Genomic DNA, 12,196 nt, shown 5'->3' with positions numbered 1-12,196 from the left:
ACCCCCTCCGGCAGCTCCAGGGCCTCAGCGCACGCCGCGCCTCCGCCTCCCAGCGGCCAGCCAATCGCCGCTCCCACCCAGCCTCCGAGTCCCGCCCCTAGCTCCTCCCCTCGCCCCCGCCTCCGAAACCCACCAATAGGAAGGACGGCGCAGGAGCGGGCCTGGCGGTTGCCTAGCAGCGGCTGGGCTGGGCGGGGGCGGACAGCCGGGGGCGGCGATCCGGGCGCGGCGGGGGCGGGGCCCGGAGGCGGGGTTTTTATGGGGTGGGGCTTTCAGCGGCTATAAAAGCAGCGGCCGCCGGGCGCCGCGCTCTGTGGTCCTGGTCTGCGCGCCTTTTCCTGTTGCTGCAGTTGTCGCCTTCCTCACCGCCACCCGTGCCCCTGCTCTGGTCTGTGGTGTAGCCGGGACCCAGGACCATGTCGCTTTCACGCTCGGAGGAGATGCACCGGCTCACGGAAAATGTCTACAAGGTGGGTTAACAGCGCGGCTCCGAGTCGCCCCTAGGTCTTCAGGCCCGAGCAGGGCACCGGCTCCCGGACTGCGGGTGTGGTGGGCCGATCCTCGGCTGGTCACAGGTGGCCGCGCCCGCCCAGGGTCCTTACGCCCTCCGCGGCCCGCGCCGTCCCCGAGCACGAGTGGACGCCCCCACCCCGACGGCGCTGCTCAGCCCCCGCGCACTCTCTCAGTACGTCTGTCTGCCCCGGCATCCGGAGGGACGAGCCGTGCGGGGCCTGGGTTGCTCTGCGAGCTGGCCTGGTCCGCTGCACCCCGGAGTGAGGGGAACAAGGAGCGGGGGCGGCGTGGAGGTTGCAGGCTGCCGCTGGCGGTCGCCCTGCGCCCCTGCGCTTGCTTGGCGCGGTGGCACCGTGGGGCTCTTCTAGGCGCTGTTATGCCAGCCTCTGGGCACTTCTCCTCAACAGGCTTTCTCTTTCCACAACTCCTTTACGAGTGTTCATGGACGTGGCCCAAAGTGGGAGGTCGAGCGCGGACAGGTTGGATGGGTGGACAGATAATCCATCATCTTATGTAACCGCAGAGGGAGAAGACTAATTGTGTAGGAGGCTGACGCGCCTGCTTTTGCTTCTGATATGTGTTAAGAGTCGCATTCACATACTAATCTGTGAAATGACAGTTTCTCATGGAAGAACTGCAGAGCCTTCTGCAAGCCCCCTGTTGTCATGTTATGTCCATGCCTTGGCTACAGATGGACGGGCCATTTCCTATTTCTTCAGCATGGGTTCTCACAGCCCTGGCCCCTCACACCCAACACCACAGCCTGGGGCTCCCTGAGGGCACCAATTCCACTGCAGTTCGCAGTGACATTTTTTTTTTTTTCCTCAAGAGAGAAATCCCTGCCCTGACCTGTGCATGGCAGTCCTCTTATAAAGCCATGCTTTATTTCAAAACTGTCTGAAGGGTGAGTGAAAGGCTTTTCACTAGAGTCACTGGGTTTTCACATGGAGTTGCTGGTTCATGGCTGAATGGGATTGTGCTCTGCTCGAGAGCAACAATTTCTGATTGTATGAACCAGCCATGGTTGTGCCTTTCTAGGCAGTGGCCTGTGAAACTGTCTTAGCTGTGCCTGCTCTGCTGCCGGCAGCAGATGGAAGCCTCCAGGGTGGCCCCTTAGGGTTCAGCTGGAGTCCCAGGGGCAGATTATACTTTAATTCATCATTTAATAAAGGCTTTAAAGTTGTAGTTACATGGGTCTGGAGGAATCCTGAAGGTGGGTGGAGGGGCTGAGCTCCAAAACCATGCTCAGGCCGCCGGCAAACAGGATTGAGAACAGCCTTGGGTTTTTACGTTTAGTATCCGTAGACTCTGTGGTATACGTTTCCCTCATGTTGGTCTGCGGAAGCACATGCTGTCAGGAGAGGGAGGTTTATTAAATTATTAGTCATTAGTTCCATTACAGTTTGCTCTGTACTGCAGGGGATGGAAAGAAATACTGGTCACAGTCTTTCCCCTCCCTGTTTTTCTTGCTTCTTTACTGAAATCATTAAAGAGGAACTTCATGGTGAGAATCACGCAGGGTATGAGGAGTAGCTTTGCTCTGGAGAATCCCATGGTTCTCTTTAATAAAACTCATGCCGGGGCAGTCAGCCTGCACTTCACAGCTTCAGGTTTCACTCACACGCTGCTGTCATTCATCTGGATGTCCAAAGTCAGAGCTGTTGCAGAGAATCTGGACCCAGAAGATCTGGATCATAGCACTTGGGGACGCCCAGCATTGGTTGCAGGCTAGCAGGCTGGGAGCATAGAGTGGAATCACTGTGGGTTGTTCAGTGATTGGTGGGGCAGTGGTTGGTGCATCTTCCATGTGAACATGAGGTGATGAGCAGTTCAGATGTTGGACACAGGTCGGGTGTAGATGTCTGAAGGGCTTTCTTGCAGTGTAGGCAGGTGGCCCTTGTATCCTCTGAGGCCCAGCCACTGAGTCTTTGGCTCCTGTGCTCAGTTCTCACTTTGTATTTTGTCACTGAGGTGTATGGTGTATGGTAGTGTTAGCACGGGCTGGGCAGCTTTGGCATGTGGGCTAGGGAGATATCCAGCCCACACAGAGGCACAATCGGGGAAGAGCCAGAGCCACTAGTGTGTAGTTCCAGGCCGGTCCAGCCAGTCTGCTGTTCTGTCTTCTCTGGGATATGTAGTAACTGACTCCCTACTAGGGGCTTTTCCTATGCTGGTCGGTGCTTGCAGACATGCTGGCAGTACCTCCTGTGAAGGCTGGGACATGGCTCTGCTCAGTGTCACCCGCCATGCAGGCTCCGCTGTTTGCTTTGGCCCTTGCATCACTTCAGCTGCAGTTCTGAGTGGTGTTTGCCTTGGCAAAGAAGGATGCTTGTCCTTGGCCCTCCTGATTAAGAATTCAAGAATACAATGTACAGTTTTGATTTTTCTCCTGGAAGAATGCAGACTTTGACCTCTTTCCTGGTGGCTCAGTTCCCTTGGGAGCTGTGTCCTCGGGGAATTTCATGGAAGATGAAGGGAAGAAAAACAGGACAGCTTCATGATGTTCACCAGGAGCTTATCCATAGGCCTTTAGGCCCTTCAGAGAAGGAGAGCTTCAGGCAAGGAAGGCCCCTTCCTCCTCAGAGGCAACACAAACTATAGTCCCACTGGTGTTCACCCTCGGTAGCACCTGGATTGGGCATAGATTACTGGAGGCAGGGCCTACTGCCCCAGGTGAAAGAGCGTGGTCTTTAGAATGAAGTCAGCCCAAAGCCTCAGAGCCCTTTTGGGTTCCTCTGAGTAAACACAGTGGCTTTAGTAGCTTGATGAGACCCTGGTGGGATGAGAACAGAAGGTCAAGTTAGCTAATTCATTGCTGTTTTGAAGATAGCATCTCACTAGTATCCCCGACAGTCCTGGAACTCATGATATAGACTAGGCTGGCCTCAAACTCCCAGAAATCTACCTAGTGCTGGGACTAAAAGATTGGCCTTTTTTTTTTTTTCTTCCCAAAAATGTATTTGTGTGGTTATGTGTGCATGTGTGCGTGTGTGTGTGTTTGTGTATGTATGCATGCGTGTATGTGTGCCACAGCTCCATTAGAGTTTTTAGAGGACAACTGTGAGTGTATGTGCTCCTCCCTATAGGTTCTAGGTTGAACTGTGCTTGTCAGCGTAGTGGCAAGCACCTTACCTGGTGAACCATCTAACCAGCCCAAGTAAGATTGTTGTTGTTGTTAGTTTTCTGAGGCAGGGTTTCAGGTAGGCTAGATCTGCCTCAACTTCACTATGTAACTATAGATGACCTTGAACTTCTGATTCTCCTGCCTCCACCTTCCAAGTGCTAGAATGAATAGGCATGTATCTCTGTGCCTGACTGAGCTTAGTGGTTTCTGAAGGATTATAGTCCACAAGGATCCCTGGCTTCCGGGTAACCCTATAGCACTTGAGGGTGGCAATCACTTTTTAAAGAATAGTACTATCATTCCCCTCTGATACGAAAGCTGGTAGACGATACTTGTGGTTCTAGGGCCTTGGGGCAGCGTGGTTGGGATTGTTACCAGCAGCTCTCTGGTCAATTTCCTCACACTGTGGCTATTGGCAGAAAGCTGTAGCCATCCAACAAAGGTAGCAGGTACCAAAAGCTTCCTGGAGCAGTTGTGCTAAACACTTGTATTATGACCAGTCAAGTCTGGAGGGAGGTCCACCAACGCTCCTCCTACATCCCTCTCGCTTCCTTAGAACTATGGAAGCATGGGACCATAACCTCTCTGCTCAGACCAAAGTGATACTTGTCCTTTGTTTTAAGAAGGCTATCTAGGGCGAAGTGGGGTTTCTCACAGGCGCTGATTGGCAGTGCATACCTGCTGAGAGGAGAGAGACTACAGTGTTGTGTGCACATGTGTGGCCTCCCCCCCCCTTTTTTTTTTTGTTTTGTTTTGTTTTTCAAGACAGGGTTTCTCTGTGTAGTCCTGGCTGTCCTGGAACTCACTCTGTAGACCAGGCTGGCCTCGAACTCAGAATCCGCCTGCCTCTGCCTCCCAAGTGGCTGGGATTAAAGGCGTGCGCCACCACTGCTGGGCCTCCCTTTGTATTATAGGTACTTTCAGGGCCGGCCTGTCAGTAGAGAGGCTGAGTCTGCTCTCGCTGAGCGGACTGCCTGCGCCTGTCTTTTGTCACTTCCTTTATAGGTTACCTGCCCTTGTCTACCACCAGCATTTTAGGGATGGCAGTTCAGATCTTGTCTCCTTTGTAGAGCAGCCAGGGTAACAAAAGGCAGCTTGTTTGTCGTGCTGACCTCTGAGTTGACCAGCTAGCTCTACAGCCCATGCCCCAGGCCATGTCCTGTAGGTCATCAAGTCTGTTGGCTTATAAAGTGCCTAGTGCCCAGTGCACTGTTGCATTAGTTAGTGTTTGCTAGAGGACATGACCATGGTGTTCCAGGGGCACCTGAGATGCTAGGTAGGGCATGGCGTCTTTGTGTCCAGGCTGGTTTGAAAGAGTGCTTGCCTCTACCTGCTGTGTGCTGGATCTTTCCTGGAGTGTAACTCTGTTGGAGAGACTGGTTTACTGCACACACTGACTAGCCAGCCCTGAGGTCACAGTGAAGGCTGGTGCTGCTCCCAATTTTTATCAGCAGGAGGGTGGTGGATGGATGCTGCTGGGAGCTGTAGTCTTGCTGCTGTTGTGTTCTTGGATTGCAACTTCTGAAGGGCCAGCTCCTGAGGTCTGCACTCTGCCCTTTGACATAGACAACAGGATCTTGCAAGGGATAGCTTAGCTTCTTAATTGGAGCTGGGGGAGGCAAGCCACAGGGAGGCTAAGGTGTGGCCCCTCTTCTCACTGATGAGTGACTGTGAAGCCTACTCTAGACAGCTAGGTGTCACTGCAGGAACAGAGGGAGTGTCTTTGCTTAGCCCCCCCCCCCCCCATAGTCCCCCTGTGCTAAATATCCTGGACTAGTGTTGCCTGTGGCTGTCACTGTGTGGACACCCGGACAGTTGATTGCTGCTGACTAGGGCAGGTGCCTTATGCTCTGTCTTAGTTTCTGGAGCTCTTAGCCAGGACCTCCTATGCTGCCTTCCTGTCCTGGCCTAGGGCTCTCCTGAGGCCTCAGGTAGAGAAGCTGTACTCCCTGAAAGGCCTGTGCTTCGGGCAACTGGGCAACTGTCAGCTTACCTAATTTAGCTGTTACATTGTGCTGTGTTTTGATCCCTGCCTGTGCCTGGAATAATTACTGACAGGCGTGGACTACACTGCCACCTTCCTCCAACCCCCTGCCACCCCCTTCTCTGAGTCATCCCCAGCCTAATTGTGCAAGTACAGCTGCATGATGACTTGAGAAGCCTCAGCCTGGACCGGCAGGGAGGTCGAGGGGCACAGCTGCACCCTTGAACTGTATCCTAGGAAACTTCAGACTACAGGTCCAGGGGGAGACTGCCCTGGACAGTATGAACTGCTCATCAGAATCCTTCCAACACATACCATGCACTCCTAAGACCCAGGCTCAACAATTTAGGACCTATTTGACCCTATGGTGACTTATCTCGCTGATATATTCTCAGGGCCTGGAACAGTGGCCAGACTCTGATAGGAACCCAGCAGCAGTTGGAACTGGGGGAGTTTCATTTCTTGGTTCTGAAGAGGTGACATTGGAATTGCCATCTGCCCACACTCAGGGGCCGCTGTTCAGTCCTTGACCTGAGGAGCCTTGGCCCAGTGTGTTCTGTTTCCCTGGAGGTGCTGACCCAGTTGTGTGGCTGGCAATCAGGTCAAAATGTTAGCAGCAAGTGCTTTGTCCTGCTCAGTCCTGAAGTCTCTGAGCTTGGTCCCTTGCCAGAGAGATTAGAGAGCAGGGAGTGAGAAGGGAGAAGAGTGGCCAGGGTGGCATGGGGAGGGTGAAAGGTGGAACTTTAGCTGTTGGTTTCCAAGGAGTCACCTTGAGAACCTCAGGCAGGCCCAGCTTCTTCATGTCTGTGCAGGCCTCTTGCAGCCGAGCTGCTGCTAATGTTGACAGGCACCCCTTTCTGCCTGCTGTAGTGCAGTGAGGGACTGACACCCAGCTCCCTCAGCTGCTCCCTGCTTTACTCCCCACCAGCGCCTTCTCTGCCTACTCCAGAGTGGGCTGCCATAAAGAAAGGTCTGCTCCTTGGACTTGGGCAGCAGTTGAAAGCCATGCTGGCCCTTTCCCCACTTAGCCTGAGCTGTGTCACCTGGGTTGTGGCACGAACACTGGGACACTCCAGGACCTGGTGAGGCAGTTTTGATGTGCTAGCTCAGGATCCTGTTCCCTCTGGTGGAAGAGGGCACGAGAAGTTCTACACAGAATACCTTTGGCCCAGATGCAAAAGACCAAGAGACTCCAGGTGGAAGCGAGACAGCTTTCTTCTGGCTTAGGGTTGTGATTTCACACTTGCTGCAGGTGCGTGCGTGCGTGCACACATGTGTGTATGCATTTGTTTTGAGACAGGGTCTCACTATGTATATTTCTGATTGGCCTGGAACTCTCTGTGTGGACAAAACTCACTTGGAAGTCATAGAGACCCCCCTGCCTCTGCCTCCCCAGGCATGGACCACCACTGCAGCTGTTCTTGTAGGGAGGGGCTGAATGTAGAGCATTTTCCTAGCATGCTCGACTCCAGTGTTCTCTGCAGTGCTGGGGGATGGGATAGGAAGGCTGGACACAGTGGTTCATGCCTATAATCCCAGCATTTGGAGGATGAGGCAGGAGACTTCCTTTGAGTTTAAGGTCAGTCCAGGATACACAGTTGAGTCCCAAGTCAGGCAGGCTACAGAGTGAGACTCTGTCTCAAAAAGCCAGATGGGGTATATTAGATTTCTTTTTAAATGTTAGGATTTCCACAGAAGTTACCTGCATTTGAAAAATCACATCCTTCTGAGCTGCATTTTAGGTCAGGGATGTCAGCTTCTGAGGGTCCTTAACACTTATCCTTGAACAATTAGGGGTATTGATAAAACACTTTGAGGGTATCTCTGGGATTGTCTTTCAAGCTTCCAAGATGCCTGCACTACTGTTTTTGTTGTTGCCACTTTCTGGTTTCCAGCCAGCAGCCAGGCCTCCTCACCTTCTTCATGATCTAGTGGTTCGTAGACTAACGTATATAGTCATGGCAGGGGAAGGTCACCAGAGAGGATTGTGATCAATGATCCACACACACATGCCCCAGCCACTGCTGGTGATGGTACAAAGAAGTGTGGACATTGGAAAGCACGGCACCTAGTCTGCGGTAGAAGAAGCGTGTCCTTGACCGTGGAATGAGATGGGATGGGAGGAAGGTACCCCGTCCACAGGAGCCTTGATCTTATTAGACTCTTGCCAGGCCAGGGTAGAGCCTGCTGCCAACAGAACCTGTGCATTGTTGCTTACCTACTGGGTTTATACACTGCAGGGAGAAGGGAGCTGGAAGCAGAGGTCCCTGAAATGGACCAAACCTGGGTCCCTTTGCACACTGCTCCCCCTTCTTCGTCTTTTATAGAGGCTTGTGGAACTGCCTCTACCCTGAGTGACTGTCTCAGGTAGGTGAGGCCTACTGTCCATCTTCACCCATGGTAGACCCGTCCTGCCCTGGGCCTGGGAATCTTGGACTTTAATGACAAGGGGGTAGGGCTGAGAGGTGTTGGGGGCCTTGGGCTGTGTGGCCAGACCAGCAGCCTGAGTCTCAGCCCTGCTTCAGGAGAGGCTCAGGTTCTTAGGGTTGGACTGCTGTGTCACCACTCAGTCCTATGGCTCAGGTGTTGGCCATGAGAGCCTCAACTTTGCTGTCTGTGAACTTGTCTGGCTTCTTGCTGTTCACCCAGGCACAGCTCTGAGGGCTCAGCTCTGAGGGTTCCAAGTGCATACCTGCTTTATGAGGGAGCGTCGGTGGGCTGAAGTACCACATCAACCATCATCTGCTGATAGGAAACTGAACAGGGGTTCAGACTAGACTTGGGCTCTGGTGTTTCAGGCAGGTCCTCAGCTCCTGGGCTACCACTTTATTATCACTGGTAGCCAGGGCCATTATGTCACAGGCAGAAGGTTTTTCAGAGGACTGTTGGTGCTCCAGGCTGGGGTGTCTAGCCAACTGGCACCAATGGTCCTACATTCCTGTCTGTGGCAATATCTATTGGGCTAGCACATGCTAACTGCCTGACCTTAGGTCTTTGGAAAGAGGGATAGTTCCAGAGCATTGCATGGCTGCCTCCAAGCTTACATATGTATGTCTTCCACCAGTGGGCCTGGCCCTGGTCCTTAGCCAACATACTCATAGGAGAGATGGCCCAGTGAGCGGCCTTGCATGTTCTCAGGGGTAAGAGTTATCATACCGCTTCTGTCAACTGTGGTAACAGGGAGATGGCGTAGCAGCCCTGCCATGCTAGATGTGTGAGTAACTCAGCACTGGTCAGCTCAGTACTGAAATCTATATATAATATTACAAACTGATGACTTAAAGCAAGACATGGATCCTCAGACAGCTCTAGGAGATGAGGGTAGGGCAAGCAATTTCTCTTAAGATCTCTCCTTGGCCAGCAGATGGACCTGGCTTTCCTCTGTCTTCATATGGCCATCCTTCCGTGTACCTGTGTCATGTTCTCTTTCTATAAAGACACTAGCCAGACTGACCTAGAGTCCTCCCTCACTAGTGACCTTGTTTTACCTTATTGACCTCTTTCAAGACTTCAAGTTTAGACAGCAGTGACTAAAGGACAGTCTCAGTGCATGCGGCCATGACATCATCTGCCCCACAGTTAGAGGGAGTGACATTCTGGGGGCTGTCTGTCTCTATCATGGTGACCTGTCTTTCTAGGCTAATTGTATTTCTTGTTCCTTCTAATTTAAGCAAATTATAGCCCTCAGCTTATGTCAATGGGTCCCCATGGTGTCATTCTGTGATATCATACAGTACCCAGTCAAAAATTTGGATCCAGAAATCAGGCATGGTGGTGCACACCTTTAATCCTAATACTTGGGAAACAGAGGCAGGAGGATCTCTGTGAGAGCAGGCCAGCCTGGTCTATGTAGCAAGGACAAGGACAACCGGGGCTACACTGAGAGACTGACTCAAGAAAAAAAAAAAAAAAGGTTGGAGTTTGGCTTGTAATAGTTTGAATGTGCCTCTCCCTTCACTAGCCACCCAGCTACCCAAGGAGAAGATCTCTTACCCAAACCAGGGTAACCAACTGTGGGACCTGTCTGTCGGGAAGCTGTGCCTTTGTGGAGGTTGGGACAAGCAGGACATTCCTATCACAGGCAGGAAAGACGTGGTTAAACTGTTTGGTTTCATGTCCAGGCTTCTGGAATAATGGGTGTTGACCAATTCCTGTGGGGGTGGCTGTCACACAGGGCAGATGGTTCAGACCTGGCTTCTGGATTTCCTGGGGACCATTGGACTAGCCCCTACAGCACATGCTGACCAAGCATTTTTTTGTGTAGGGACTAGGCTGGGCCCTGGTGTGGTTTTTGCCTTTGGGGACCTTGTACAGGAGAGGTCAACCTTAGTGTGCCAGGAAACCTTTAGAGATTCTGGAAACAAGCTGAGAAGAGGGGTTCAGATGTCAGGTAACTTGGGGGTCACTGTGCTCACCTCTGTATCGCCAACTCTCACTAGTAGAGTAACTTGGAACCTCTGAACCCTGTGAGCTTAGCCTCTGTGAAGACTTACCAACCCTTACAGGGGTTTAAGGCCAGCAAAAGCAGGCTCAGGGTTGGTTTTGTGTGTGTGTGTGTGTGTGTGTGTGTGTGTGTGTGTGTGTGTGTGCGCCTGTCACTATCAGCAGTATTTGCTGTGTCTCAGATGGTCATTTCTTGTGCTTCTAATGCTGGCTGGACAGGATGGCAGGGGACGGCTGGGGGTGATAGGAAGGAGGCCCTTTCTTTTGGCTCTTCCTGATGGGAGGCCACCATGACTATCACATCCAGGCACCCTGCCAAAGACACAGAGTCTCTTTCTTAATTTTGGCAGCTTCTCCAGGGGAGCTATCAGAGCTGAGAAACTAGAACTACCACATTGGGGGTTTGGGTGAGGCCTGCACTCAGATTCTGCTGGAGCCCATTGTGTGGCATCGGGGTTCCCCTTCCAGCTCCTGGAAGGTACTGGAGTCTGCCCATCTCTACTATCTCTTCTATTGCCTGCCTACCTCCCTAGCCGACTGAAGCTGGCCTTGTGGGTCTGGTAGAACCCACCACTCCCTCAGAAGCTCGGAGTCTAGTCCTCTGCTCGGAACAGTCCCGGTTTCTCTTCCTGCTTCCCAGAAAAACAGAGGTTTTCTGATGCTGCACATGCTTCAGAGCCTTCCACAGGCTGCTAAGGAGGCCCTGGGCTAAAGGCCTGTGTGCCAGGAATATTCTCAGTCTCTGTTTCTCTTCTTCCCAGGACAGAGATGGTTTGGGCACAGCCTTGGGCAGGGGCACACCGCAGAAATGAGGCATGGAGGGTGTTTGCTCGGGCTAACCTGGTTCTGTGTCCGAGACCCTTGTCCCCTTTCCTCTTCCCCTTTTACCCCAAAGCCTGTTTCCTTCCAGAAACCTAGACCTCTTTTTATCTAAAAGAATGTACACACATTTCTACCTTTTTTTTTTTTTTTTGACTCTAACCAAGCAAGGCACAGTTCAGGCTCCGCCTCCTTCAGGCAGGCTTCTATGCTCACATAATACCTGCAATTGATTTTATTCCCCTTTGTACGTGACATCCTAGGCAGGTCTTTCTGGATATCCTATAAGCAGTCTGCACTGGAGCTACAGGATGCTGTGGGACTCCCTCTTATCTAGGTAATGCCTTGGGCTGCAGAGCTGATGTCTGCATTTCTAGTGAGTCCTGGCTGCAGGGGTGAGTGAGCTCAGTGTAGTGGGACACCTTTCTGTAATTGAGCATTCACGAGGCACAGGCAGGCGGAACTCTGTAAGTTCCAGGACAACCTGGTCTGCATAGAAAGTTCCAGGGCAGCTAGGCCTACATAGTGAGATCCTGTCTTTAAAAGAGGGCAGGGATGAGCTGCAGGACACCCTGCTTGCAACAGTCCTGACAGAAATGCCACAGGAAACTTGGTTTGAGCTCTGCTAATCTCTCAGTGAGCTTCCTGAAGCCCCAGCCCTTTCAGGACGTGTTCCATAGGATACCCTCCTGTGAGTTTGCAGGCACCCCTTACATGGCATGTGAAGGAGCAGGTGAATAAGTAAAAGAATTCTGGTTCTAAATATAGTTCCTGGTCCAGAAAAGCCACCCAAGAGCCACCCCACCGTCACAGTGTATTTGGAGCAGGCAGGTCACAGGCCTGGATTTTGAAGGAAGTGTGAGGCTTGCTCATTGAGTAGTGTTCTGTCCAAGCAGGAGAGACTGCCTCAGTTGCCCCTAGGCTTGAGAGTGTCCTCTGAGGACCACAAAGCTCTCTCTATGGATAGCTGGCTTTAGATTTCAGGTATGGGGAGGTTCCTCCTCTGAATCTTGAGTTTGTTTTGTCTTTTCTTTCTTTTCTTTTCTGTAATTTTCTTTATCTTTTTTTTTTTTTTTAAAGTTTTTTGAGACAGGGTTTCTTTGTGTAGCCTTGGGTGCCCTGGAACTCTGGCCTTGAACTTAAAGATGGCCTGTCTCTGCCCCCTGAGTGCTTCGATAAAAGGCACGTGCCATTAGCACCCAGCTTGTTTATTTTTTCGCGGTCAAAACTGCAGCTTCTGCTTTTCTTTGTGCTCCTTGGTGTTGATAAGGAAGATGATCGCTTCCCTAGTAAGCAAACCCTTCCAGTTGAGT

At 52.0% G+C, this 12,196-nt stretch overlaps 1 protein-coding gene across 6 annotated transcripts in view; it reads left to right on the top strand.

Annotated features, from left to right (window-relative positions):
• Positions 1 to 296: 296 nt before the first annotated feature.
• Baiap2 (BAR/IMD domain containing adaptor protein 2) overlaps positions 297 to 12,196 on the top strand; it is a 66,643-nt gene continuing 54,743 nt past the window's right edge. For 4 of the 6 annotated variants that reach the window (XR_013110844.1, XM_034505506.2, XM_034505508.2 and 1 more), the window contains exon 1: positions 298 to 470. Coding sequence is in view for 5 of the 6 variants with exons in the window: in XM_034505506.2 (XP_034361397.1) it covers positions 417 to 470 (54 nt within the window). In the remaining variant the exon portion in view is untranslated. Of the gene's footprint in view, positions 471 to 12,196 lie in introns of all 6 variants that reach the window. The other 2 variants (XM_034505509.2, XM_034505510.2) reach the window with 1 other exon arrangement.

Source organism: Arvicanthis niloticus, chromosome 6, assembly GCF_011762505.2.
Source record: "Arvicanthis niloticus isolate mArvNil1 chromosome 6, mArvNil1.pat.X, whole genome shotgun sequence".
In the NCBI taxonomy this organism is placed as follows: Eukaryota; Metazoa; Chordata; class Mammalia; order Rodentia; family Muridae; genus Arvicanthis; species Arvicanthis niloticus.
Note: the sequence above shows the minus strand (reverse complement) of the source record. Positions and strands in the feature narration are given on the sequence as shown.